This window comes from Rhinoraja longicauda, chromosome 2 (genome assembly GCF_053455715.1).
Source record: "Rhinoraja longicauda isolate Sanriku21f chromosome 2, sRhiLon1.1, whole genome shotgun sequence".
Taxonomy (NCBI): domain Eukaryota; kingdom Metazoa; phylum Chordata; class Chondrichthyes; order Rajiformes; family Arhynchobatidae; genus Rhinoraja; species Rhinoraja longicauda.
Window position 1 is genome coordinate 82,632,520 of NC_135954.1, and position 26,444 is coordinate 82,658,963.

The following is a 26,444-nucleotide window of genomic DNA, read 5'->3' on the forward strand; positions in this document are numbered from 1 at the left end:
TTTCATTTTAGGTTTTTTTTAACACTATTTCAGATTGCATTACACTTGTCATTGCACTAATTGTTATTTCGAACATTATCATGTACATTGTACATCAATGTACATCATGTACAAAGCTCTGTGAGCTTTGAATGAATAAGGAATTTCATTGCACCCTGGTGTATGTGACAATAAACTAAACTGAATTTGAATCTAAATATCCTGTTCTTCAATGTTAGAGAAAATGGAAGAACCTTTCACGTTATCAAGACTATTGGAATTTACACGTTATCTAGGAGTTCCAACGTCCACTTTTCCAAAGAATACAATCCTCTTTGGTAAAATTATCCATTCCTCGCCCTATCCTGGTACATTCTCTCAGTACTGAACAAGGGTCTGCCTGAAATGTCACCTATCCATGTTCTCCAGAGATGCTGCCTGACCCGCTGGGTTACTTCAGCCTTTTTTGTAAACCAGCATTTGCAGTTACATGATTCCACATCTTATCTGTACATTCTGTAGTATTCCTGAAATATGGTGATCAGGACAGAGTTGTATAAATTTCTAGAATAACCGCCTTATTCTTCCATTAATTGTCATGGTTCCTCCAAGAGTGCATCCTGGATGACTTTTAAATACCCATTGAACTGCCTTGTCACCTTCAAAGAAACTGTGGACAATACACCCCTACATATATGATTGAAGTTAAATAATAGATTTTGTTTTACTTTTAGTTCATGCTTATGTGTCACTGTCATATTGGTAAGAGTTTTTCAAATACTCTTTTTGATAAACTTAAGGAGAAAGTCATGTTCTGATGATATTTATTACTCTATATTATCTTGTTTTAAATTATACAAACATTATTGCAAATAGTGGTTAATGAAAATTTAATGATAAGGAAAGAAATATTGATGAAGGAGATCACAACTTTTGAATAACTTTGGACAGTTATTTTGGCTTTTGTTTCCAGAAGATTGCATTGCTCTTTGATGGGAACACTGATTCAGGCTGGCTTAAAATAAAATTTATTACCTTCCAGTAACAATATTGGATAATTCACAACCGAGTTCACACAGTGTTTATTGAAAGAATATGTTACATCAGTAATAGAAAAATCTATATTTTGCTAAAAAAATGTGTTGCAGAACTGATTCATTTTATACCAAAAAAGATAACGGGTGATGGAAAAATATTCAAGCAGTGAGAAAAAGCAATCCAACTGAATCCTGGAATCTGTTTCTGGAGAAATAACACCAGGTAACCAGAAAGCTAATCGATCTAATATTGAAATGTAAAATCATGTGATCACATTAAGGCTATGCACGGCAATCTTGATATGGATTTTGAGAACCATAAGAAGTTATGCATGGTAAAACTGGCTTACTGTTGAAGATTTTCAGATTTTATCGAATGGAAACAGAGAAATGTCCTCTGGAATTCAGAAGGTCAACCCAGTATGATCATAGTTAAATTTTGTTTTGACTGGTAAATCCTAATATTCTTGGAAGAAGGGTCTCGACCCGAAACGTCACCCATTCCTTCACTCCTGAGATGCTGACTGACCTGTTGAGTTACTCCAGCATTTTGTGAAAAACTTACACATAGTATACAATTGAAGCATTTCCTATGAAACAAGTTCATTACTGATCTTTCCTTTACCCTGTAATGAAAATATGTGGGTTTCAGCATGACATGGTTGAGACACAATCAGGCTTTGGCCGAAGGTTTCACATCCAGCTCACCAGGTGATTTTGCCCAACTTGTTTCCATTCACCTGGCCCTGGTTCCCATTCTTTTTTTCACTCAGTGGGGGGAGGGGCTCAGTCCCACACTCCCTACTACTCATTGAGATTCCATTTCATGCACCAGGGCCCGTGTTCTCGTGCTTCTTACTCGTGCTACTAATTCATTGGAGCATTTGTTACCATGCTGTGTAATGCATAAAGGAGTAAATTAAAAGAATTTTGAGGTATTAATGGAAGTAACACTGGCACAGCTGGTAGAGCTGTTTCCTCACAGCGTCAGTGACCTGACCTCGGGTGTTGTCTGTGTGGAGTTTGCACATTCTTCCTGTGACCACATGGGTTCCTCTGGGTGCTCTGTTTCCTCCCACATATCAAAGACATGCAGGTTTGTGGCTTAATTAGCCTCTGTAAAATTTCCCCTAATTTGTAGAGGGTGGATGAGAAAGTGGGATAAGATACAACTAATGTAAATGGGTGATTGACAGTTGCATCGATTCGATAGGCTGAAGGGCCTGTTTCCATGCTGTATTTCTAAACAAAACTAACATCTAATAGTCTGTAAATTCGCCAATCTGGTATCACCAAACAAGAGGTTGTCACATTATCAGAGTTTCCATGTACGTAGAATGTATATACAAAGGCTGTGGAGTGTGAGAAATATTTAACCCAAACTAATTATATCTGTTATGACTGCTTTCCTTCTCAAACCTTTCAGTAAAAAATAATGCTGCCAGATTCTGGTTGATGCTCTGTTATAAACCTTTTCAAATATTTCTGGAGATAAGGACTTTGTAAAAATAGTTTTCTCAGTCTAATAACATTCTGGCAATGAAATTGAATTATAGCATTTTAGTTCAATGAGAAAGAGCTTGACTAAATCAGATATTGTCAAGACTCTTCTAAGCTGTACATTTTTCATTGATATGACATGCTGCATTTCTATAAAATATTAAAATTTTTGCTAATATTTTCTTTTTATCTCCATTCCAAACCACACAGATTTTTTCAGAGGAGACGCATTAACATTCCCACAGATGGTCCATGACCTGTTGTGTGGAAGACCCAGCACTTTTTCTTTATTTCAGATTTCCAGCATCTGCAATTTTTTTCAGCTTTTCATGATGCCCTTAATATCAAGTTAGTTGCAGATTCAAAAAAATCAAATGGATCTGACAAATGTGATTGCTCTTTCATAAATCCATGTTGACTTTGCCCAATTCTATCATCATTTTGTAAGTGCTCTGCTGCGACAGCTAGAAAGTCATGGACATTGCTCAGTCCATCACAGGTACTAAACTTTCCATCATCAAAGTGATCTACAGGAAGCGCTGCCTCAAGAAGGCAGCTGATATCATCAAAGACCCATATCATCCTGGCCATCCTAATCTCACATCTTGCCGAGGTTCACGAGGTTCCTGCTTCACCATCATTGAAAGGTGGTGCAGGAGCCTGAGAACTGTTACTTCTCAGTTCAAGACAGCTTCCTCCCTTCACCCAGCAGGTTCTTGAATCACCTTGCACAACCCCTAACCACAATCCTATCTGAGCATGAAACCATTACAAACTTTATACTTCTATGGATGCTCTACGTACTATGGGTTTTGCACTATCATAGTCTAATTTACTAGAATAACTAAATAAAATTCATTGTATATTTATTTATTTTAGTTGTGTTTGATATGCCTATAAAACAGCAACAAACAAGGATTTCATTGCTCTGGTTAATATCTGGTGCACATGACAAATAAGCAGATTCTTAATAACAGATAGCAAGGTTTTAACTCATTGCTGCTGTCAGACTAACCGGTTTCTTAATTAATTGTTACCTTCCAATCTATGGGAACCATTCCTAGAATCTGTGAAGCCTTGGAAGATGATAATCAGTGCATCCACTGTTTCCCTTTCCATCTCCATCAAAACTCCAGGATGTAGACTCATCAGATCCGTAGAATTTATTGCCTTTTAATTTCTCCAATAATAATATTTTATCAGTTGCCCAAATGTTAATGTTATTATGTGTTTATTTAGATTAAAAAGAGAATAAACTAATAACCATGACTTATGTGCACTTCCGATACATTATGCATTTAAATTATTTTAATTGCACTCTAATCTTAAAGAAAAGTTAAAATAAATTTTTGTGGGATATAGACATAGAAACATAGAAAATAGGTGGAGTAGGCCATTTGGCCCTTCAAGCCAGCACCGCCATTTAATATGATCATGGCTGAACATGATCCTAAATCAGTACCACATTCCTGCTTTCTCCCCATATCCCTTGATTCCATTAGCCCCAAGAGCTATATCTAACTCTCTCTTGAAAACATCCAATGAATTGACTTCCACTGCCTTCTGTGCAGAATTCCACAGATTCACAACTCTCTGGGTGAAAAAGATTTTCCTCATCTCTGTCCAAAATGGCCTACCCCATATTCTTAAACTGTGACCCCTGGATCTGGTCTCCCCCAACATCGGGAAGATTTTTCCTGCATCTAGCCTGTCCAATCCCTTAAAAAATTAATATGTTTCTATAAGATCCCCTCTCATCCTAAATTACAGCGAATATACTGTAATCCCAGTCGATCCATTCTTTCATCATATATCATATATTAACTTGATACTTTGCTGGTGTAAGTGCTTAGGCTTTAAGTAATGTAACTTCTAGATTATGATAGTAGTCCACTTTCAAAATATAAACTGAATATGTTTTTAATTTTGTTTGATTTTTGAACATTTATAATATCAACAAAAGCAGAGTTAACAGCATTAAGCCAGTAAGCACTTACTATACGACAAATACATTAGGGATCCATTTCATCTGAGTTTATATGGCAGTTCCTGGTACTGAAATGATTTGATAACATGCTACAGAGTGAGAATATCCTTCCAAGGAGAGAAGATATTTGTGAATGAAATAATTGAACGAATGTCAGTAATGGAGAAATGCATTTTTAGTCTGTTTTGTAAATCTATTTCTATAAAAAAGATGGATTGTTGCAACTTGGATACGTTATCTACAAGTTTTAGGAAGCATCTACGTAAATGATGATTAGTTTTTAAATTCATAGTGAGTCATACAGCAAGGAAATACTGTGAACTGTAAAATCACTGAAGTATCTTTGTGGCAAAACATAAAATACTAGGTTTAAGAAAAGATAATTAAAGTGCCAGGCCCAAGTAACTGAAAGTAAACTGCAAATTATGGATTCAACGTTACAGAAAAGCACCAGTAGTGATGTCAAAGTAACAGGTGCTACAATGTTAAAAGACATTTATATTATCTATTACATTCAAGTTTCATTGGCAAGAACCCAGTTTTATGCTTTCAGAGCTAATGACCCAAAAAGACCTGATATATTAACCTATTGTATGCAATTTGCAGGGCATCATTTAACCTCCTACCATGAGTAAAAACTCTGTACAAAATATTAATTTTAATTACAGCATTAATATAAATAATTATAAAGTTTAATAACATTAAATAAAACTTATCCACTTAATAAAATACAAATGTTGTGCATATATAATATAGTCTCATAAGCCTTTCTTGGTGCGGCTCCTGTTTCAACTTCCGAATTTTGCCCGACATCCCTTGGAAGGCAGACATAAGTGACTGGATTATGGAATCTGGAGCACAAAACAAACTGCTGGAGAAACTCAGCAGATCGAGAAGCATCTGTGGGGAAAGGAATTGTTCATAATTTGGGGCAAGACCCAACATCAGTTTAGGAGTGGAGAGGGAAGATATCCAATACAGAGAGGAGAGGGTAAGTAATGCGACAGGGCCAGTAGATGACCATCTAGGGGGAGGTGGATGGGTGTTGTGAGATGGAAGCACATGGGTGGAAGCAGGCAAGTAAAACGAATGGCATATAGAGCCAGGAAGGGGTGGGGGGAGGGGTGAAGATAGATACAGCTACTATAAGGTGAAAAGCAGTGACTCAGACTGTAGCTGGTGGAGTCTGATAAGTAAGGAAAGCGATAATGGGACCCATTAAGAGAGAGATGAAGAGCAGATGGAATTAGAATTGGAGAAGATCCAGTGGGTGAAATGTGTGGGTAACAGGTGGATGGAACCAGGAAGGGGGTGGGCTGCTGCAAGTCAAAAGGGTGATGGGAGAAATAGTGGAGGTGTATAGAAAAAGGAACAAAAATGGTTAGATTGGAAGGACAGAGAGGGGAACACAGGATGTCAGGATTACCTGAAAATAAAAAAATGCGATGTCCATTCCACCGGGTTGTAACTACCCTGGCAGAATGTGAGGTGCACATTGGACAGCGGAAAAAGCAGGGGATGGACAGGTTGGCATGGGAATGGGAAAGGAAGTTGAAAAGGCATGCAACTGAGTGAGAGCTTGGGATGGCCACTGAAGAATGAGCGCAGATATCCTCAAATCAGTCACCTAATCTGTACTTGGTAACACCAATGTAGAGGAGAGGACATTGGGAGCATCAAATGCACTATGGTGAAGTTGAAGAAGGTACACAAGAATCTTTGCCTTAATTGGAAGGTTTGCATAGGTCCCGCCGAGAAGGTGATGAGAGGGAAGGTGAGCGGACAAGTTCAAAGGTTCAAAGGTCCGTTTATCGTCACGTGTACCAATTAAGGTACAGTGAAACTCAAATTACCATTGTAATTCCTGCAGCTGCTGGGGTAAATGCCAGTGGTCAGGCACGGGGAGGGGAGGGAGCAGACGAGTCAGTGACGGGTTGGTCTCTGTGGATCGTGGAAAATGTAGGGACAGAAAGATATGACTAGTGATGGGATTCCATTGCAACTTTCAAAGGGTGATGTGCTGAAAGTGCAGACTGATAGGTTTAAGTGAGGAGGAGGGGAACTCTATCTATGTTCTGTAGGAAAGAACTGCAGATGCTGGTTTAAATCGAAGATAGACACAAATTGCTGGAGTAACTCAGCGGGACAGGCAGCATCTCTGGAGAGAAGGAATGGGTGACATTTCGGGTCAAGACCTTTCTATCTATGTTGTTTGGAAGAAGTGGGGGGAGAGCAAAAGTCAAGAAATGGAGGGAATATGAGAAAGCTCTGTCAAAAAATAGAGAAGTTATGTTATCTGAAAAGGAGCTTTCAGTTGTCAATGCAACAGAAGGCCTCATCTTGATAGCAGATTTATTTTTGGATTTGCAGTGCGGAAACAGGCCCTTCAGTCCACCGACCAGCGATCCCCACACATTAACACTATCCTACACACCTATTTACACTTATACCAAGCCAATTAACCTACAAGCCTGCACATCTTTGGAGTGTGTGTGGAAACCGAAGATCTCGCAGAAAACCCACGCGGTCACGGGGAGAACTTACAAACTCTGTACAGACACCACCCGTAGTTGGGATCGAACCCGGGTCTCTGGCAATGCAAGCACTGTAAGGCAGCAACTCCATTGCTGCGCCACCGTGCTGCCCTAAATGTGGCAGTAATGGAGACATTGTGAGAATACTGATGAGCCAAAACATTATGACCTGATGAGCCAAAACATTATGACCACCTGCCTAATATGTTGTTGGTATTCCGTGTGCAGCCCCATACGCAGCAGGGTGTGATGCACTGTGTATTGACACATTCCTCCCGTGACCACCATTAAAATTTTCCGTGACTTGTGTCACAGTAGACCTTCTGTCAGTTCGGACCAGATGGGATAGCCTTCGTTGCCCTCGCGCATCGATGAGCCTTGGGCTTCCAACACCCTGTCGCCGGTTTGCGGTTTGTCCCTCCATGGACCACTGTCAGTAGGTACTCTCCAGTGCTGACCGGGAGCACCCCACAAGCCTTGCCGATTCAGAGATGCTCTGACCCAATCATCTGGCCATAACAATTTGGCCCTTGTCAAAGTCGTTCAGGTCATTACTCCTGTCTATTTCTCCTGCATCCAACACATCAACTTCAAGAACTGACTTCACTTACTGCCTAATATATCCCACCCCTTGACAGGTGCCATTGTAACAAGATAATGAATGTTATTCACTTCACCTGTCAGTGGTCATAATGTTTTGGCTCATCAGTGTAGGATCGTCTCCTTGCAAAAGACAGGGTGGGAAAAGATGTAGGTTAATTGGCTGCGGTTCAATTTTCCCTTGTGTGTAGGATAGTGTACGGGGTGATCACTGGTCGGCATGGACTTGGTTGGCCGAAGGGCCTGCTTCCGCACTGCATCTCTAAAGTCTAAAGACTACTTATTTGCAATAAGAATCAGAATAAGACATCATGGAAAAACAAATGCCACCTTACATATTAAATTCAGTCCCTTCATTAACCATGAACAATGGACTTTCATGGCTCTGCCTGATCTTAGCTAATATTCCCCAAACTTCAAATTAAAACAAGAAAAAGCTTTCAAAATGTAGACTGCGTATTCTTTGCTTATTTTTGTTATGCTTTGGCTTATTGAAGTGTTTCAAAACTAATAATTTAATCTTAAATATATCAATTTAATCTTCAAAGCAAATTCCACCTGGATATTCAACCAACTTCCTTCAAAAGGACCTCACAGGAATAACACTATTAACTGTAAAATAAATTAATTCTGTAATTGATGAAAGTATAGTGGTGTCTAATATCAAAGTCACTTCACTGTTTCTGGTTCATGATAAAAATCAACGCAATCCTGTTCTACCATACCATACCATACACATACAGCCGGAAACAGGCCTTTTCGGCCCACCAAGTCCGTGCCGCCCAGCGATCCCCGTACATTAACACTATCCTACACACACTAGGGACAATTTTTACATTTACCCAGCCAATTAACCTACATACCTGTACGTCTTTGGAGTGTGGGAGGAAACCGAAGATCTCGGAGAAAACCCACGCAGGTCAAGGGGAGAACGTACAAACTCCTTACAGTGCAGCACCCGTAGTCAGGATCGAACCTGAGTCTCCGGCGCTGCATTCGCTGTAAAGCAGCAACTCTACCGCTGCGCTACCGTGCTAATCATTTTGCTAATCATTTTAACTATCCTTCCCATTCTCATACTGCTTTTTCTGTCGTGGGCCTCCTCCATTGCCAGCGTGAAACCACATGCAAACTGGGGTAAGAGCACCTCATATTCCACTTGGTCAGCTTGCAACCCGATGGTATGAACATTGAATTCTCCAATTTGAGGTAACTAACCTACAATCAACCTCTGCTCTTCTTCCCTGTACCCCACTTGGACTTGCACCAATTTCTCCCATTCTCCCTGGCCTTCAATCTATATTCCCTCTTATAACTGGGTGAACAAAACTGCACACTGTACTCCAAGGGTGATCACTAATGTCTTGTGCAACTGCATCATGATCTAAATTTTTGCACTCAATATCCTTCTCAGTGAAGGCAAGTGTGGCATTCACCTTCTGCACCACACTACCCACCTCACAGTAGATCAGTGGTAAAGGAGGCAATTGTCAGGGAACTATACACTTGTACTCCCAGGTCTCTGTTCTACAGCTCTCCCCCAGGGTTATACCATTTACTTTGCAAGACTGTGCAAGAATAATAATTCACAACTGTGTTTTACACCCTGCGTGGGTTTTCTCTGAGATCCCACACTCCAAAGACATACAGATTTGTGGGTTAATTGGCTTGGTATAAATGAAAATTGTCCCTAGTGTGTAGGATAATGTTAGTGTGCAGGGTTCGCTGGTCATTGTGGACTCAGTGGGTCGAAGGGCCTGTATCCGCATTGTATCTCTAAACTAAACTCTGCCCTGGTTTAACATACCAAAGTGCAACACCTCACTTGTTAGAGTTAAATTCCATTTGCTCGCGGAGGTGGTGTTGATTTTTGGAGTCTGCTGCCTGGATCAAGAGTCACTGTTGCACATTGCAGGTCAAGGATTCACAAAAATATAAAATCAAGGCTTTAGTTAGGAGCCCCAGAACTGATATTCCTTGGCAGGACTCTCAGTCTGGAGTGATCTTAAAGCTAGCACACAAAAAACAAAAGTTTTCATTTTCTTTAAAATGTACCACATGTGTACACATGCGGCCCTGGTAACAAGGTATTGGATCTTAGGTGACGAGCTGTGTTTCCAAAAACCACCCAAAGAACAGGATCAATACTTGAGGGAGCACCCCAACACTGCACATCAGTGTTTTCTTGGATTTAACAAAAGCCCCAGTCCAGAACTACATATTGAACAGGTGATCAAGTTTGTGTTTCAGCAAACAGTATAGGTGAATGACATAGCATCTGTAAAAAGGAACAGAATTGTAGGCTGAAATAGACAGCACAGTAGATATCTTACTAGATAAAAGCAGAGTACTGTTTAAATAGTCGAAGATCAGAGAAAGCTGCATCAGAAAAGGGATTTGTTTTCTTGTACAAAAACTCAAGTTGCTCAACGTTTACTTCAGCTTCTGTCGACATTGGACAGGTCATCATTCACAAAGCCAACATCAGACAGCTCACACCCAGAAAAGGAGCCTCATGAACAGCCCGAGTAGAAACAGACCTAAATTATACCCTGCTGTCAAAAGGCCAGAAACTCAAGACAATGATGAGATCCATACAAGAGCAGGAACAGACCTCAAAAGGAGATTTCATTGCTAATGGAGGTTGAGCTAGAGAACTAATACAATAGCACCATCCACTGGACATTTGGAACACAGCACTGCATTGAAACTTTCCATTACTTTTAATGGAGATTTTTTTTTAGAAAGTGAAATTAAGTTAAATGCAATGCCCCCACTCCCTTATTTCCTGGATACTCCAATGGAGTCACAACCAATAACTAGTGAGGTGGCTGAGCAAGAATTTCCTCCAATCATATTCTTTTGACAAAATGCTATAGTAGCTCTCAGTGAGTCAGGCAGTATCCCTGGAAATGTGAATAGATGAAGTTTCAGCTTTGTAAAGGGGAGGTAGGAGGGGGGAGGGGAGGGGTGTGTGTGTGTGTGTGTATATATATATATATATATATATATATATATATATATATATGTGGGGGGGGACTGAGGAAGAAAACAGGAAATCAGCTCCTAGCTTAATTTACTTGGTACCAAAACGATGAATTGTTTAGAACAGCAAACTAATTTCTTCCCTTTTCACTTTTAGGAAGAAACTCAAAATCTCATCTGGAGCCAACACGTTCTTGATCATACGTAGACACAAAATGCTGGAGTAACTCAGCAGAACAGGCAGCATCTCTGGAGAGAAGGAATGGGTGACGTTTCAGGTTAAGACCGTTCTTCAGACTAATGTCAGGGGAGTGGGCGGGACAAAGATAGAATGTAGTCGGAAACAGTAAGACTGGTGGGAGAACTGGGAAGGGGATGGGGAGAGGGAAAGCAAGGGCTATTTGAAGTTAGAGATGTCAATGTTCATACTGCTAGGGTGTAAGCTACCCAAGCGAAATATGAGGTGCTGTTCCTCCAATTTGCACTGGGCCTCACACTGACAATGGAAGAGGCTCAGGACAGAGAGGTCAGATTGGGAATGGGAGAGGGAGTTGAAGTGCTGAGCAACCTGGAGATCTGGTAGGTTAAGGTGGACTGAGCGGAGGTGTTCTGCGAAACGATCGCCAAGCCTGCGCTTGGTCTCGCCAATGCACAGAAGTTGACGCCTGGAACAGTGGATACAGTAGATGAGGTTGGAGGAGGTGCAAGTGAACCTCTGCCTCACCTGGAAAGACTGTTGGGGTCCTTGGAAGGAGTCGAGGGGGGAGGTAAAGAGACAGGTGTTGCATCTCCTGCGGTTGCAGGGGAAAGTACCTGGGGAGTTCGGGTGGGAAGGGACGAGTTGACCAGGGAGTACTTCAGTGCATATGTGCTTCATATGTTCCCTCTCTCTCCATCCTCTCCCCCTTCCCAGTTCTCCCACCAGCCTTATTATCTCAGACTACATTCTATCTTTGTCCATACCAATCCCCTGACATCAGTCTGAAGGGTCTCGACCATTCCTTCTCTCCAGAGATGCTGCCGGTCCCAATGAGTTACTCCAGCACATTCCCACACAAGTTCTTGATCATCTCAGTTTCTTCTCTACATGAGCGTGTTATCCAAAATTATAATGAAGAGGTACCAACGTGTAATGTTTCATTAACCCATCATTCTACATTACTTTTTCCCCAAATCCTCATGGTTTCATTCTCTCCAGCTATATAATCATCCCCTCTGATCCTGGCCTCTCGGATGTAAATAGGAGAGCATGAGACTGGTGATACAAAAGCAATGCTCACCACTGGTGACATTACTTCAGTAACTCCAGCCACAAGCTCTCAAATTTACAAGCTAAATCAGTCTTCCCTTTCAATCATTACAATGAAATATAAAATTTCCATGCTGAATGAATGTATTAGCTTCGTTGAGAGAATGCAATTGTTATTACTAATCTGTGCATTTTCAATCAGTCACTATAGGTGCACAAGAATAATGCCAAATGCTTTTTGAAAGATGAAATAAAAGTCCCTGAATGGGAAATTTTGTATACAAAATATTGCAGGAATATTCGGGGTACTATAGAACAGAACTATTCCTGAATTGTGCTCATCTAATCATCATATCTAGCTATTATTCCAGACTACAAAGCAAACTTAATTAATCCAAAGAAGAATTGATTATGATATGAAGTATAAGAAAATAACTGCAGATGCTGGTACAAATCGAAGGTATTTATTCACAAAATGCTGGAGTAACTCAGCAGGTCAGGCAGCATCTCAGGAGAGAAGAAATGGGTGACGTTTCGGGTCGAGACCCTTCTTCAGACTGAAGTATGAATCTAATGGTTTTAGATGATGGTCTGGGTGGGGAGCTACACTATGGGAAAAGAAACCCAGAGGTCCGTAGCCTTGGGGGAGAATCATTGCAGAGATCCGTAGTCCCTGGGAGAGGATTCCAGACTGCCTGCCTCCCCCCCCCCACCCCAGTTCAGACTCAAACAGACCCTCGGCCCCGACTCCTGCCTCCCAGTTGCAGAAACCCCACACACCCAGACCCCTGCCACCAACCCCATTGCTGATTCCTCCCCCACCCCGCACCTCCCTCATTCCACCTGAACTCACACCACCCCCTTCCCCCCACATCTAACTTTCTTCCTCTCCCAATCCAGACCACCACCTCAAATCATTATATCCATATTTCGTATCATAATCGATTCCTCCTTGGAACAATTAAGTTTGCTGAACTTATAAGACTGGAATAACCAAGTTAGGATGCATGCATTGCTGGCTTTGCAAAGACAAGATAGCTAGCAGATGTACAATATAATATTTTTGGACAAAGAACAGGACCATTTATTGATAAGGTATAATCAAATAGCAAAAAATCACAGTGCACACAGTCAGATTTTATTAAAGGCCATTGTTATACATTTTGGTTTCACCATGTAGAAATTACAGCTGTGTTTAGACATAATCCCATTTCAGGGCACCATAATGTTTGGGACACATGGCTTCACAGGTGTTTGTAATTGCTCAGGTGTGTTTAATTGCCTCCTTAATGCAGGTATAAGAGCTCGCAGCAGCACCTTGTCTTACCTCGTCTTTCCATCACCTTTGAAAAGCTTTATTGCTGTTTATCAACATGAGGACCAAAGTTGTGCAAATGAAAGTCAAAGAAGCCATTACAAGAACTGTTAGAGACATCAGCCAAACCGTAGGCTTACCAAAATGAACTGTTTGGAACATCATTAAGGAGAAAGAGACCACTGGTGAGCTTACTAATCGCAAAGGGACTGGCAGGCCAAGGGAAACCTCCACAGCTGATGATAGAAGAATTCCCTCTAATAAAGCATGATCCCCAAACACCTGTCCGACAGATCAGGAGTCAGGTGTGGATTTGTCAATGGCCACTGTCCGCAGAAGATTTCATGAACAGAAATACAGAGGCGACACTGCAAGATGCAAACCACTGGTTTGCTGCAAAAATAGGATGGCCAGGTTACAGTTTGCCAAGACATATCCTATCTGCTCAAGTTCAAACAAATGACTCAAAACTCATTGGCCGACAGTTCATTCTACAGCAAGACAATGATCTCAAAAATACTGCTTAAGCAACAACGGATTTTTTCAAAGCTAAAAAAAGGTCAATTCTTGAGTGGCCAAGTCAATCACCCGATCTGAACCCCATTGAGCATGCTTTTTATATGCTGAATACAAAACTGAAGGGGACTAGCCCCCAAAACCAAGCATAAGCTAAAGATGACTGCAATACAGACCTGGCAGAGCATCACCAGAGAAGACACCCAGTAACTGGTGATGTCCATGAATCACAGACTTCAAGCAATCATTGCATGCAAAGGATATGCAACAAAATACTAAACACTACTACTTTCATTTACATGACATTGCTGTGTCCCAAACATTATGGTGCCCTGAAATGGGGGGACTATGTATAAACACCGCTGTAATTTCTACAAGGTGAAACCAAAATGTATAAAAATGGCCTTTATTAAAATCTGGCAATGTGCACTTTAACCACATGATTTTTTTCTATTACAAATCTCAAATTGTGGAGTAGAGGCAAATAAATGATGGGTCTTTGTCCCAAACATTATGGAGGGCACTGTATTCCAGGCCTCCTTCGTGCTCTTGACCAAATCATCAATTTCCCTTGTCATCCAAGCTACCTTACGCTTGCCTGCCTTGCCCTTCAGTGTAACATGCATATCCTGAGCTCTTGTCAGCAGTTTTAAAAACATCCTACTTTCATGATGTTTCTTTTCCTTCAAACAAGCTACTCCAATCAACTTGTACTCCAACCAAGCTACTCCAATCAACCCACGCTCAGACTGTCAAAGTTGGCTTTGCCCCAATTTAGCATTTTAACTCGAGGGCCCTCTCTGTCCCAATACATAACCATCTTAAACCTAATCGAACAGTAGTCACAGGTCCCAAAAGGCTCAACGAACATTTCATCCACTTGCTCCTCCCAATTTCCCAAGACCAGATTAAGTGTTGCCCTCTCCAGTGGGGCCCTCGTATGTTGTCAGAGGAAACTCATCCGAACACCTGACAAATTGCACCCTGTCTAAACCTTTCACACCATGATATTTCCAGTCAATATTGGAAAGTTAAAATCCCCTATACTACGACAACCTTTTGACATGCACCTGTCTGCAATCTGCTGGCACATTTGTTCTTCTAATTTCCGTTGACTATTTGGGAGCATGTAGTACACCCCCTGCATGGTAATCATCCCTTTCTTGTTCCTCAGCCTCACTAGACAAGCCATCTGTAATTTCACCTCTGACCACTGCCATGACATTCTCCTTAACCACTAACATAACACCCTCTCCTTTTCTACCCACACCTGTACCCTGGAACATGGAGCTGCCAGTCCTGCCCCTGCCAGGTTTATGTAATAGCTACAACGTCCCAGTCGCACATACCTATCCATGCCCCAAGCTCATCTGCCTTACCCGTCAGACACTTGCATTAAAATACATGCAATTTAAACCAACATTTCTTCTACGCTGTCTGCCTTTCTCCTGTCTATTTTGTCCACTAATTTCAGTCATCATGGGTACCAGTAGTTTCCCTAACTTCCCAAATCCTGAAGGAGTGCTGCAACAACTTGCCTGCCAAACCACTGCAGATCAATCAAGTCTCATGAGCAGACCAAATTGTATCCACCTCTATGATAGCCTCCTTGCCTCAGCCTCTATGCCGCACACCCACACAGCGTCGCTCCCAACTCGGCTGCTCGACTAAACCTTGCCTTAATTTTGTTACTCTATTTGCTCATTTGGATGCTGCACCGTCCAATGGTTAACTTTAAATGGTCCTGTCTCTCACCATAACTGTCTTCAGCTGACTTCGCTGATGGCTGTTTGCCACGTCTCCGCTCATTTCATACAGAAGGTAACACTAGAACCTTACAATGAAGTTCACATGTAATGCAGCAAAATTTGTTTCCAATCAGAACACTTGCCACAAGTTCATTTTAGTGGTGAGATCACTACATTATTGTTGTATATATTTATTTTAAAGCATTTAAATTAGATGGGTAACAAGTTCAGAGACCATGTAGAAATGCCAAGAATTGTAAAGTCCTATTAGGCCTTCATTTACATTGAGTTTTTTAAAGAAAAAAAGCTTGATATAACGTAGGCGTAACAAGATCTAGAGTCATAAATACACAGTGGAAACAAAATCCAACACCAATCAGGTTGTGAATCATTCTTTAAAAACATTTTATTTGGAACAATGGATGCAAAATATCCCTTTTCTAAATTTAGAGATCTTAAGCAAGTCACAATTGCAAAATTCAAGCTTAATATTAGCACAATATTGTCAAATTAGTACTTATCAGATATTTACGTTGGGAATCCAGGCTACCTGCATGTAAATGTGACAAGCACAATAAGAAATCAGTGTAAAGAACTATGTGCCAGAGCAGAAAGTGCAACATCTATGCAAGTCATTCACAATCCCAATATGAATATTAAAACTTGTAATTTAAGAAAGGTTTCAACCAACAGTTAAGCATTTTCCATATTACAAGTTTGAATTTCTCTAATCCAGACTGGTGGTGACAAGACTGATGGATTTCTTCACAAACAGAAGGTTAGTAACAAATTTCTTTTCAACAAAATTCACTGCAAAATAATTACCTATGAAAAGAATGAGATAATTCTAAATACTGTAACCCAACAACACATAATGAACATCATTTACAATTTTAGCAGAAATATCAGCAATTAAATCAGTGGTTACATGGCAGTCATCTCAGTGATAAGTTATTAAATTCAGACAGAATGCAAAACAAAAAAAATCAGAATGTGACTCAAAAGAACATCTTATCCCCAAATGGTTAGTTTATCCCCTTCTCAGATGTTAAAAGTTACCTGCCTTGAAATCCTTAATTCCTGTTCAGAGATTAACACAAGGGGACAGCTGGCTGGACAGCATAATGCAACAAAATAAATTGAACCTTGCACTCATTATTTCCCACCAAACTAAATGAATCAAGCCATTATATGGTTGGCTTTACTCAAGAGTCTCAGTATCAATAATTTACAATTTACTCACTTCATCACTGGTGACTGCTAATTTTCTGTACTTTGCTGTTCATATATAGGATCCTCAGTTATCACAAGTTGACAATAAGAATAATTAAAGTGCGTAGTGTATTAAATAACTGGAGATTGCTTAATGGATTTAGAAAAACAGTAAATTCATTTGCACAACTAGGATTCAAGGATCCTTCTATTCAAATGTTTGCTCAGATATAACAAGCTATGCAAATCCCCTTCACTGCAATATCAGAAATTAAATTGCAAAAAGGGATGTTTAAAAGATTACAAACATAATTCCAATTGACCTTTCAATATCCAAATTATTTACTTGCCTCTAATTTAAAGTAGCAAAACTATACACTGTGCGGTTATACAAGTGGTAGTGAGGAAAAAATGAAATACCAATTGGTGTATGAATGAATAAGATTTGATATGACCAATTAGAAATTTGTGATGCATACAAGGTTTTTTTGTTGATTATTAAATGAAGGCAAGTCACATTGTCAATAGCAAAAAGTGTCTTGTGTCCATAATACATTTAAAAGATAATTTGCAAATAGAATTAAAAGTACAACAGTTGGTATCCCATTATTTATACTGAAGTGAATCATCTTTAATGTGACAATTTAAGTAGTGTTAGTGAATAATAGAATTTCAGCAAATATGACAACTAAATTTACATGTTGAGATATATACCCATAGTTCCCTTTAATCTACTCGCATCTATTGGGACATCATGACCCATCTGCAGTTACATTGGTTATTTTCAATTACAATTAACTTCATTTTGAACACCTTGCACACCAAACATTACTGCAAGGTTTTGTACACTAGGCAGACAGACAAGGCAAGTTGTGCAACTGTGCAAGATTGAGATTTGATCTTTTGTGATAGGTGGTATTCCTTCCACAATCCACATACTGATATCTTTCTAGTGAAACTTGCTCTGTGTGTCCAAAATAAGACGTAGTAACAGTTGCTCTGAAAGGAAGACAAATATTGTTTTAATCATTTCCATTTCCTAGCCTGGACCCACCTCTTAGAACAGTGGGTTTTATTACCCATGCATGTTTATTGCAAATTAGCTACTACAAACAAGGAAAAACATTGACAGCCACAAAACACAAGCCATAATGAAATAGAGGAGCAAAGTCAGATTCAGGAACTGAAGTAAAAACAGAGTGCTGGAATTACCCAGCAGGTTAGGCATCATTTGTGGAGAGAAAAATAACATAGCCTTTAATCAGAACAGGAAAGAACATAGAAGTACTGCAAGAGGTTGAGAATAAAGTTTGTAATACATCAGAAACCAAAACACTGTTGGTGCAGTCTACAAGGTGATGAGCATTCATAAATCACGGGAGATGAACATGAAGTAATAACGTTGACACTAAGAAATGTAAAGTTGAGTATAGGAGCAAAGAGGTCCTTCTACAGTTGTACCGGGCCCTGGTGAGACCGCACCTGGAGTACTGTGTGCAGTTTTGGTCTCCAAATTTGAGGAAGGATATTCTTGCTATGGAGGGCGTGCAGCGTAGGTTCACTAAGTTAATTCCCGGAATGGCGGGACTGTCGTATGTTGAAAGGCTGGAGCGATTGGGCTTGTATACACTGGAATTTAGAAGGATGAGGGGGGATCTTATTGAAACATATAAGATAATTAGGGGATTGGACACATTAGAGGCAGGAAACATGTTCCCAATGTTGGGGGAGTCCAGAACAAGGGGCCACAGTTTAAGAATAAGGGGTAGGCCATTTAGAACGGAGATGAGGAAGAACTTTTTCAGTCAGAGAGTGGTGAAGGTGTGGAATTCTCTGCCTCAGAAGGCAGTGGAGGCCAGTTCGTTGGATGCTTTCAAGAGAGAGCAGGATAGAGCTCTTAAGGATAGCGGAGTGAGGGGGTATGGGGAGAAGGCAGGAACGGGGTACTGATTGAGAGTGATCAGCCATGATCGCATTGAATGGCGGTGCTGGCTCGAAGGGCTGAATGGCCTACTCCTGCACCTATTGTCTATTGTCTATTAAATGTCTCATTAGCTGCCAGGAATAATCAATAAAATAGGCGGCTTAGTGGAAAGAAAGACAAAAAAAAATTCAAGTTAACATTACAGGTGGATAACCTGATAAGCAACAAACAGAAGAGTCTTAATTTAAAATTGTTGAATATAGAATCCCAAGAGTAATAATGTATTTGAGGAAGATGAGGTGCTATTCCTCATAACATTTGTTTAAATAGCATAAGAGGGCAGAGGTCTGAGTGGGATAGAAAGTTGGTGAAAGCTCATGGCTACACATAAATTGATTGGGGGTTTTCTGCAAAATTGTCACCCATTTTGCATTTGTGTTCTTTAATGTATATTAATGTATAGGCCGTCACATTTTGAATACTGAATGCAATGCAATCAATTGGCAGTTCATGTGAATTGCTGTTTTACTTCAAATGTTGCAGAAAATTCAAAGTGCCACGAGCAGAGGAGTGGTTGAAGGGAAAAAGGAAAATGAGCTTTGGAGCTGAAAATTGAATTTTCCTTTGAAATGCTGAAGGGGAAGCAGAGAGTTGTCTGCAGATCTGTTATTATTGAGGGTAGCAAAACTCAGACAATTAGCCACGGGATTCTGAGACAAGTGGGGAGAAAGGCAAAGACCAAAAGAACCCTTTGCTGAAGAAGGAACGTCAGCAGAAGTGCAAGTTGTAGAGCAGCCAGTCATGAACACTCAATTATTTTGACACTCACAATTAAGGAAAGAGACAGATGCACGGGTGAAGAAAAGATCACCGTTATAACAGATTTGATGGACTTGGATAAACTAGAATGAAATGGAACCCTTGCATTAAGCAAGTTGCGAGATGTAGTTGGCAATGCAGTTAAGAGCTTGAAATGGATATTGGTTGCTAACCTATCCCCTTTGATAAAATAATGGGAGAGAAAAAAGGGGGAATGCCAGATATGAAATATGTGAAAGAACAAACAGGGTAGAAATTGGCAAAGGTAGTGAAATTTGAGTTCTGTACAGCTGCACGAAGCAGCACCAATGCAACCAAGTACTGCAAAGTAAATTAGGATGGGACATGAATTAAGGCAGAAATGGCTAAACCATGTATCCCATAGAGAAAGGCGTAGTTTGGGCCCTAGCAAGTTGTCTTAAGTACACCTTTGACAAAAACAAAGCAGAATACACTGCTTTGGCATAGTATAACACTACTTCTCAAGATAGTCATTTAGCATTTACTAGTCACAGTAGCCAGCTTAAACATGTTTATTGATCTTGTGTTAACAGAAATGTCCATTTTTTTGGCCTCTAACTCAGCCAAAAGCCAATTTACTACATTTAATTTACCCCCTCTTAGGGTTAACACCATCTCCACTGCCATATGCAGTGGAATGAATAGCCTGGAGTTGAAGTCTTAGGCTCAAGCACAACTTGATTTCATATGTACAGGAATAACATTTGAGCTTGGTAAGAACAAATGCTGCATTAACAAAGATGCAGCGTTTTGGAAGAAATACACAACCGCAAGGTAGAGCCAAAAATTCCCTTGGCACAATCCAAACAGCCATCTTTTATTGTTTAATAAATATCATGCAAATAAAAACCAGACATATTTTGCCCATTTAACGTACTGGTGCTTGAGAATTTAGTGATAAATTATGTGGCACTTTTACCTATATCACATCATGCTGACAAGTCATTTATTGAGAAGCACACCAAGATCCTGAAAAGCGATATTTAAATTATTCAATTCCGATCTTCAGAAGCAGATTTAGTTTCTCACATAAAATATCCTAACCTTTCATTGAAAACTGAGCCATTTCTGCAAATTTAAATTCCCCAAATTATAAAGATGTGTATGCTCAAACCCAAAACACAATGTGTTCCTACTGTTATCCTTTAAACATTCATATAGTGCAAGCACATGCCAATTCACATTTTTTTTAACTTACTGCATCAAAATCACAATATTATGTACTTTGATTGATGTCAGCGTGCAGTAGTCACTGTAACAAAAACAGTAAAACAGCTATGTTTGCATATATTTCAGGTTACATTTTTCACAATACCACATTCTAAAGTGCAACAGAGGTGCTTGCTTTTTAATTTGCACTTCTTTAGTACTGACTCGATTTGTCCAAATTGGACTAGCATGCAGCCAAATCTAGCATTGTGTTTATTGGATTCCATCAATAGCTAATAGAGTTCACATTTTATAGCAAAGGAAATCTAGTTGGATTGGGGTGCAATTGTCGTTGGGTTTTTCTCATTTCTTAAAGGCCAAAGACAATATTGAAGCACTCTTGACAATCTTTGAACCATTACCTAGTGCAAGTCGTTTCTTCAACATTCAAACTTGAGTTTGGAGTTTGACAAGCACTTCCAGAATATTATATTTTAGTTGACAAAACAGTAATGTAAACTGAAGCTAGTAATTGATTAACACTTCAGTTTACAATGCCAGGAAACCACTCTTTATACAGAAATTATTAAGTGTTGAAACCTTAATAAGGGAGGCGGAAGTGGGGGCGCCTAACGGCTGCGGCTCGCTAGCAGTCTGTTCGTCTTTTTTCCTTTTTTTTTTGTTGTGTGTCGGTGTTGGGATTTTTTTTTTTTTTTTTTGGTTGTGTATGTGTGGGGGGTGGTGGTGTGGGTGGGGGAAACCTTTCTCTTTTAGGTCTCTTCCTCACGGCGCGGGGTGCGGCTCGGCCGCGGGGCCTAACATCGCCCGGCGCGGCTCGGCCGCTGGACTTATCATCGCCCGGCGCGGCTCGGCCGCTGGACTTAAGTGCCCGGTGCGGCTTGGCCGCAGGGTCTTCCATCGCCCGGTGCGGCTCGGCCGCGGGGCCTAACATCGCTGGTGCGGCTCGGCCGCTGGACTTAACAGTGCCCGGGCCGCGGGGCCTAACATCGCCCGGCGCGGCTCAGCCGCGGGACTTTTCATCGCTGGTGCGGCTCGGCCGCTGGACTTAACATCGCCCGGTGCGGCTCGGCCGCGGGGCCTAACATCGCCCGGTGCGGCTCGGCCGCGGGACTTAGCTGCGCAAGGCTCGGTCGCGGGGCCTTCCATCGCCCGGTTCGGCCGCGAGACGTCTCAGCGCCCGGTGCGACTCGGCCGCGGGGACTTCCATCCCCTTGCGGGGACTGTGCGGGTCGGTCGGGGACGAGCTGTCTGTCCGTGGGCGTGGGGAAGAGAGTGGAAGTTTTGTTGCCTCCATCACAGTGAGGGGGTGTTTGGAGTCACTGTGATGGACGTTTGTGTTGGGGTCATGTGTCTTGTGTTCTTTTTTGTGTGTAACTGCTATGTAGTTTAGTTCGGTACCTTGGTACCGAATGACAAAATAAAGCTCTGTTGTTGAACTTAACACAATTTACTTACAAGGACTTAACCTACAGTGCATTCAGAAAGTATTCAAACCCTTTCACTTTTTCCGCATTTTGTTACATTTCAGCCTTATTTGAAAATTAATTAAATTCATTATTTTTATCATCAATCTACACATAATACCCCAGAATGAAGAAGCGAAAGCATTTAGAATTTTTTGGAAAGTAATTATAAAGAAATAACTGAAATATTACATTTACATAAGTATTCAGACCCATTGCTATGACACTCAAAATTGAGCTTGTTTCCATTGATTATCCTGGAGATGTTTCTACAATTTGGAGTCCACCATTGGTAAATTAAATTGATTGGACATGATTTGGAAAGGCACACACCTGTCTATATAAGGTCCCACAGTTGACAGTGCATGTCAGAGCAAAAACCAAGCCATGAAGAAGAAGGAATTGGCCATAGACCTCCGAGACAGGATTGTGTTGAGACACAGATCTGGGGAAGGGTATAAAACAATTTCTGCAGCATTGCGTGCCCCGAAGAGCACAGGACCTCTGTCATTCTTAAATGGAAGAACTTTGGAACCACCAGGACTCTTCAGAGAGCTGACCGCCCAGCCAAACTGAGCAATCGGGGAGAAGGGCCTTGGTCAGGGAGGTGACCAAGAACCCAATGGTCACTCTGACAGACCTCCAGAGTTCCTCTGTGAAAATGGGAGAACCTTCCAGAAGGACAACTATATTTGCAGCACTCCACCAATCAGGCCTTTATGGTAGAGTGGCCAGACAGAAACCACTCCTCAGTAAAAGGCACATGACAGCCCACTTAGAGTTTGCGAAAAGGCACCTAAAGGACTCTCAGACCATGAGAAACAAGATTCTCTGGTCTGATGAAACCAAGATTGAACTCTTTGGCCTGAATGCCAAGCATCAGGAAACCAAGCACAACTCATCATCTGGCCAATACATATCTATGGTGAAGCATGGTGTGGGGATGTTTTTCAGCAGCAGGAACTGGGAGGCCAGTCAGGATCGAGGGAAAGATGATCGGAGCAAAGTACAGAGAGATCCTTGATGAAAATCTGCTCCAGAGCGTTCTGGACCTCAGACTGCGGCAGAGGTTCACCTTCCAACAGGACAACAACCCTAAGTACACAGCCAAGACAGCGCAGGAGTGGCTTCGTGACAAGTCTGTGAATGTCCTTGAGTGGCTCAGCCAGAGCCCAGACTTTAACCTGATCGAACATCTCCGGAGGGACCCGAAAATAGCTGTGCATCGACGCTCCCCATCCAACCTTAAAGAGCTTGAGGATCGGCAGAGAATGGGAGAAATTACCCAAATACAGGTGTGCCAAGCTTGTAGTGTCATACCCCAGAGGACTTGAGGCTGTAATCGCTGCCAAAGGTGCCTCAAAGTACTGAGTAAACGGTCTGAATACTTATGTAAATGTGATATTTCAGTTATTTATTTTTAATTACTTTGCAAAAATTTCTAAACACCTGTTTTCACTTTTTTATTATGGGGTATTGTGTTTAGATTGATGATAAAAAATGAATTTAATCCATTTTAAAATAAGGCTGTAACATAACAAAATGTGGAAAAAGTGAAGGGGTCTGAATACTTTCTGAATGCACTGTATATTGGTGTTACAATACTCAGATCAAAGTAGTTTGTCTGATTAAAATCAGAATCAAATTATGTAAACATTTATGAAGTTGACTAAAAAAGTTATGATCGTGTTACTTACTACATGTAACTCATTTGATCTCCTATTACAGTATGAACAGAGTAGTCAATCTGCAAAATAATTAGATACAATCAATGCTTAAAACACAAAAACCAGTGTAATGCTTATACTAAAATTCTGCCATAACTGGCTTTAATCTTCAATAGGTTACTTTACAGACAGAGAATTAAACTGCAATCAGATCTCACCTCAGTAATCAAAGAAAATGCCTTAAAACCTCCATCACCACCTGTGAACCCCTCCCTACCCCCACTATCCAAGGTTCACAAATGCATTTAAATTAACTGCAAAAAAGCTGAAATTACCCATTCATTAGTTACAATTTTACCTGCTTCATATCCAGAGGTCCAATTTTTGTAATGTTGCTTATCCGTGATTTCCCAATGACAGTTTTAGAAAACTGTACCTGAGCACTGATGTTTGCCACACTGACTGAATAGAGATTGTTGTTTGTGATATTTAGTGTACTCTGCAAAGAACAAAACAATGTCCAGAATGAAAAGCAATTTCTTTGTAGACACCAAAATACATTTGTATTGCAGATTTCCACACACACAAAATACAAATCTATTGCAATACAAATATTAACTTTTACAAGTAAAATTGCAACTTCAGCTTCAATCTCTTAGTATTGTAGGTCTTGTATTACAAAGATCACACTTTCCCAACTTAATATCACCTGATCAAGTACTGACCCAACACAAAATAAAAATCTCTGCAGTCATTGCTTTTGTAGTGTATGCCATATTTTCAATCTCTTCAGCAGCCTGCGTGTGTGGAGCAGACCAGCAAACAGCGCACCAGGTCATTTTCAACTGCATTGTCCTCTGTCCCCCTGGTGGAGGGGTAGACCTCACGGCCCTTGACAACAGCACATTGCACTGGCTACAGCACCTGGAAGGGGTTACATAATTTCTGCTGCCTCAAACACAAGAAGAATCTCTTTGAATTCAAAGTTTTAAAAGTGCCACTTTCCCACCTCCTCCAAACAATTGAGCATTGCCACATATCTCCACCCTAGTGCTATCAATTCTGAACAATCTATCACATAAAACCAATCCTTAACATCATAAATGTGAGCATATCAATGAGCAACTATTATCCTTTACATTGACAGTGAACGCACACCATTCCCATCCAGTGCTGCTTCAACATTATTCAAATGGGTGGTATCACTGTCACCTGGTTCCAGTCTCATCTATTCAAACGTAGCTCAGTTTTCAAGTCTCTTCCTGCTATTATCCCATCATCCTCTGGAGGCTTCTGAAAGGATTATTCCTAGCATCTTTCACATCTGCATGCCTTCTCAGGAATCTAGGAAACAAAATCAGCTTACACAATAGGAATCTTAACTTCAGCATCGTCTCCTGAAAAGTCCAAGTTGTCAGACTGCATTTCCAATATGAAACCAGAGTAATTTCCTTCAACTAACAAAGTCTTCAGCCCTGTAATTCGTCCCCATTCCACAACATTGGCAAATCTCTCATGGAGAATGAAAGTTGACATATAGTTTGCAAACTCAATGTCATCTGATTTAGTGATAAACATGCAATTACATTCTTCGCATCACCAAAATGGCCTCCTTCCCAGCAATTACATTCTTAGCATCACCAAAATGGCCTCCTTCCCCCAGCACTTGTATGTAACATATCTGATAAAGTTCCCATTTTCCACACAAATTTCAGATGTCAAATATAAATATCTTAAATTCCTTCCCACAACTTCCTACCTTTTTCCTCCAACATTATCCTTAAAACACACTAAGGAAGATACAAACAATCTCCCAGATGTTCTAGTGGCCAGAGATCTTAGTGTGACGGAGGAACTGAAGGAAATCCACATTAGACAGAAATGGTGTTGAGTAGACTGATGGAACTGAAGGATGATAAATCCCCAGGGCCTAATGGTCTGCATCCCAGGGTACTTAAGCAGGTGGCTCTAGAAATTGTGGACGCATTGGTGATCATTTTCCAATGTTCTATAGATTCAGGATCAGTTCCTGTGGATTGGAGGGTAGCTAATGTTATCCCACTTTTTAAGAAAGGAGGGAGAGAGAAAACGGGAAATTATAGACCAGCTAGTCTGACATCAGTGGTGGGGAAGATGCTGGAGTCAATTATAAAAGACAAAATTGCGGAGCATTTGGATAGTAGTAACAGGATCGTTCCGAGTCAGCATGGATTTACGAAGGGGAAATCATGCTTGACAAATGTTCTGGTATTTTTTGAGGATGTAACTAGGAAAATTGACAGGGGAGAGCCAGTGGATGTGGTGTACCTTGACTTTCAGAAAGCCTTCGATAAGGTCCCACATAGGAGATTAGTGGGCAAAATTAGAACACATGGTATTGGAGGTAGGGTACTGACATGGATAGAAAATTGGTTGACAGACAGAAAGCAAAGAGTGGGGATAAATGGGTCCCTTTCAGAATGGCAGGCAGTGGCTAGTGGGGTACCGCAAGGCTCGGTGCTGGGACTGCAGCTATTTACAATATGCATTAATGACTTGGATGAAGGGATTAAAAGTACCATTAGCAAATTTGCAGATGATACAAAGCTGGGTGGTAGTGTGAACTGTGAGGAAGATGCTATGCGGTTGCAGGGTGACTTGGACAGGTTGTGCGAGTGGGCGGATGCATGGCAGATGCAGTTTAATGTGGATAAGTGTGAGGTTATCCACTTTGGTGGT

General features: G+C 40.8%; 1 protein-coding gene across 1 annotated transcript in view; it reads right to left on the minus strand.

Annotated features, from left to right (window-relative positions):
* Nucleotides 1-13,052: 13,052 nt before the first annotated feature.
* Nucleotides 13,053-26,444, minus strand: part of tmem106ba (transmembrane protein 106Ba) — a 28,492-nt gene continuing 15,100 nt past the window's right edge. Inside the window, exons 5-8 of the mRNA XM_078422044.1 lie at nucleotides 24,085-24,225; nucleotides 23,757-23,806; nucleotides 20,625-20,678; nucleotides 13,053-17,661 (exon numbers count right to left, since the gene is read on the minus strand). Coding sequence (XP_078278170.1) covers nucleotides 17,511-17,661; nucleotides 20,625-20,678; nucleotides 23,757-23,806; nucleotides 24,085-24,225 — 396 coding nt within the window. The 3' untranslated portion in view covers nucleotides 13,053-17,510. The remainder of the gene's footprint in view (nucleotides 17,662-20,624; nucleotides 20,679-23,756; nucleotides 23,807-24,084; nucleotides 24,226-26,444) is intronic.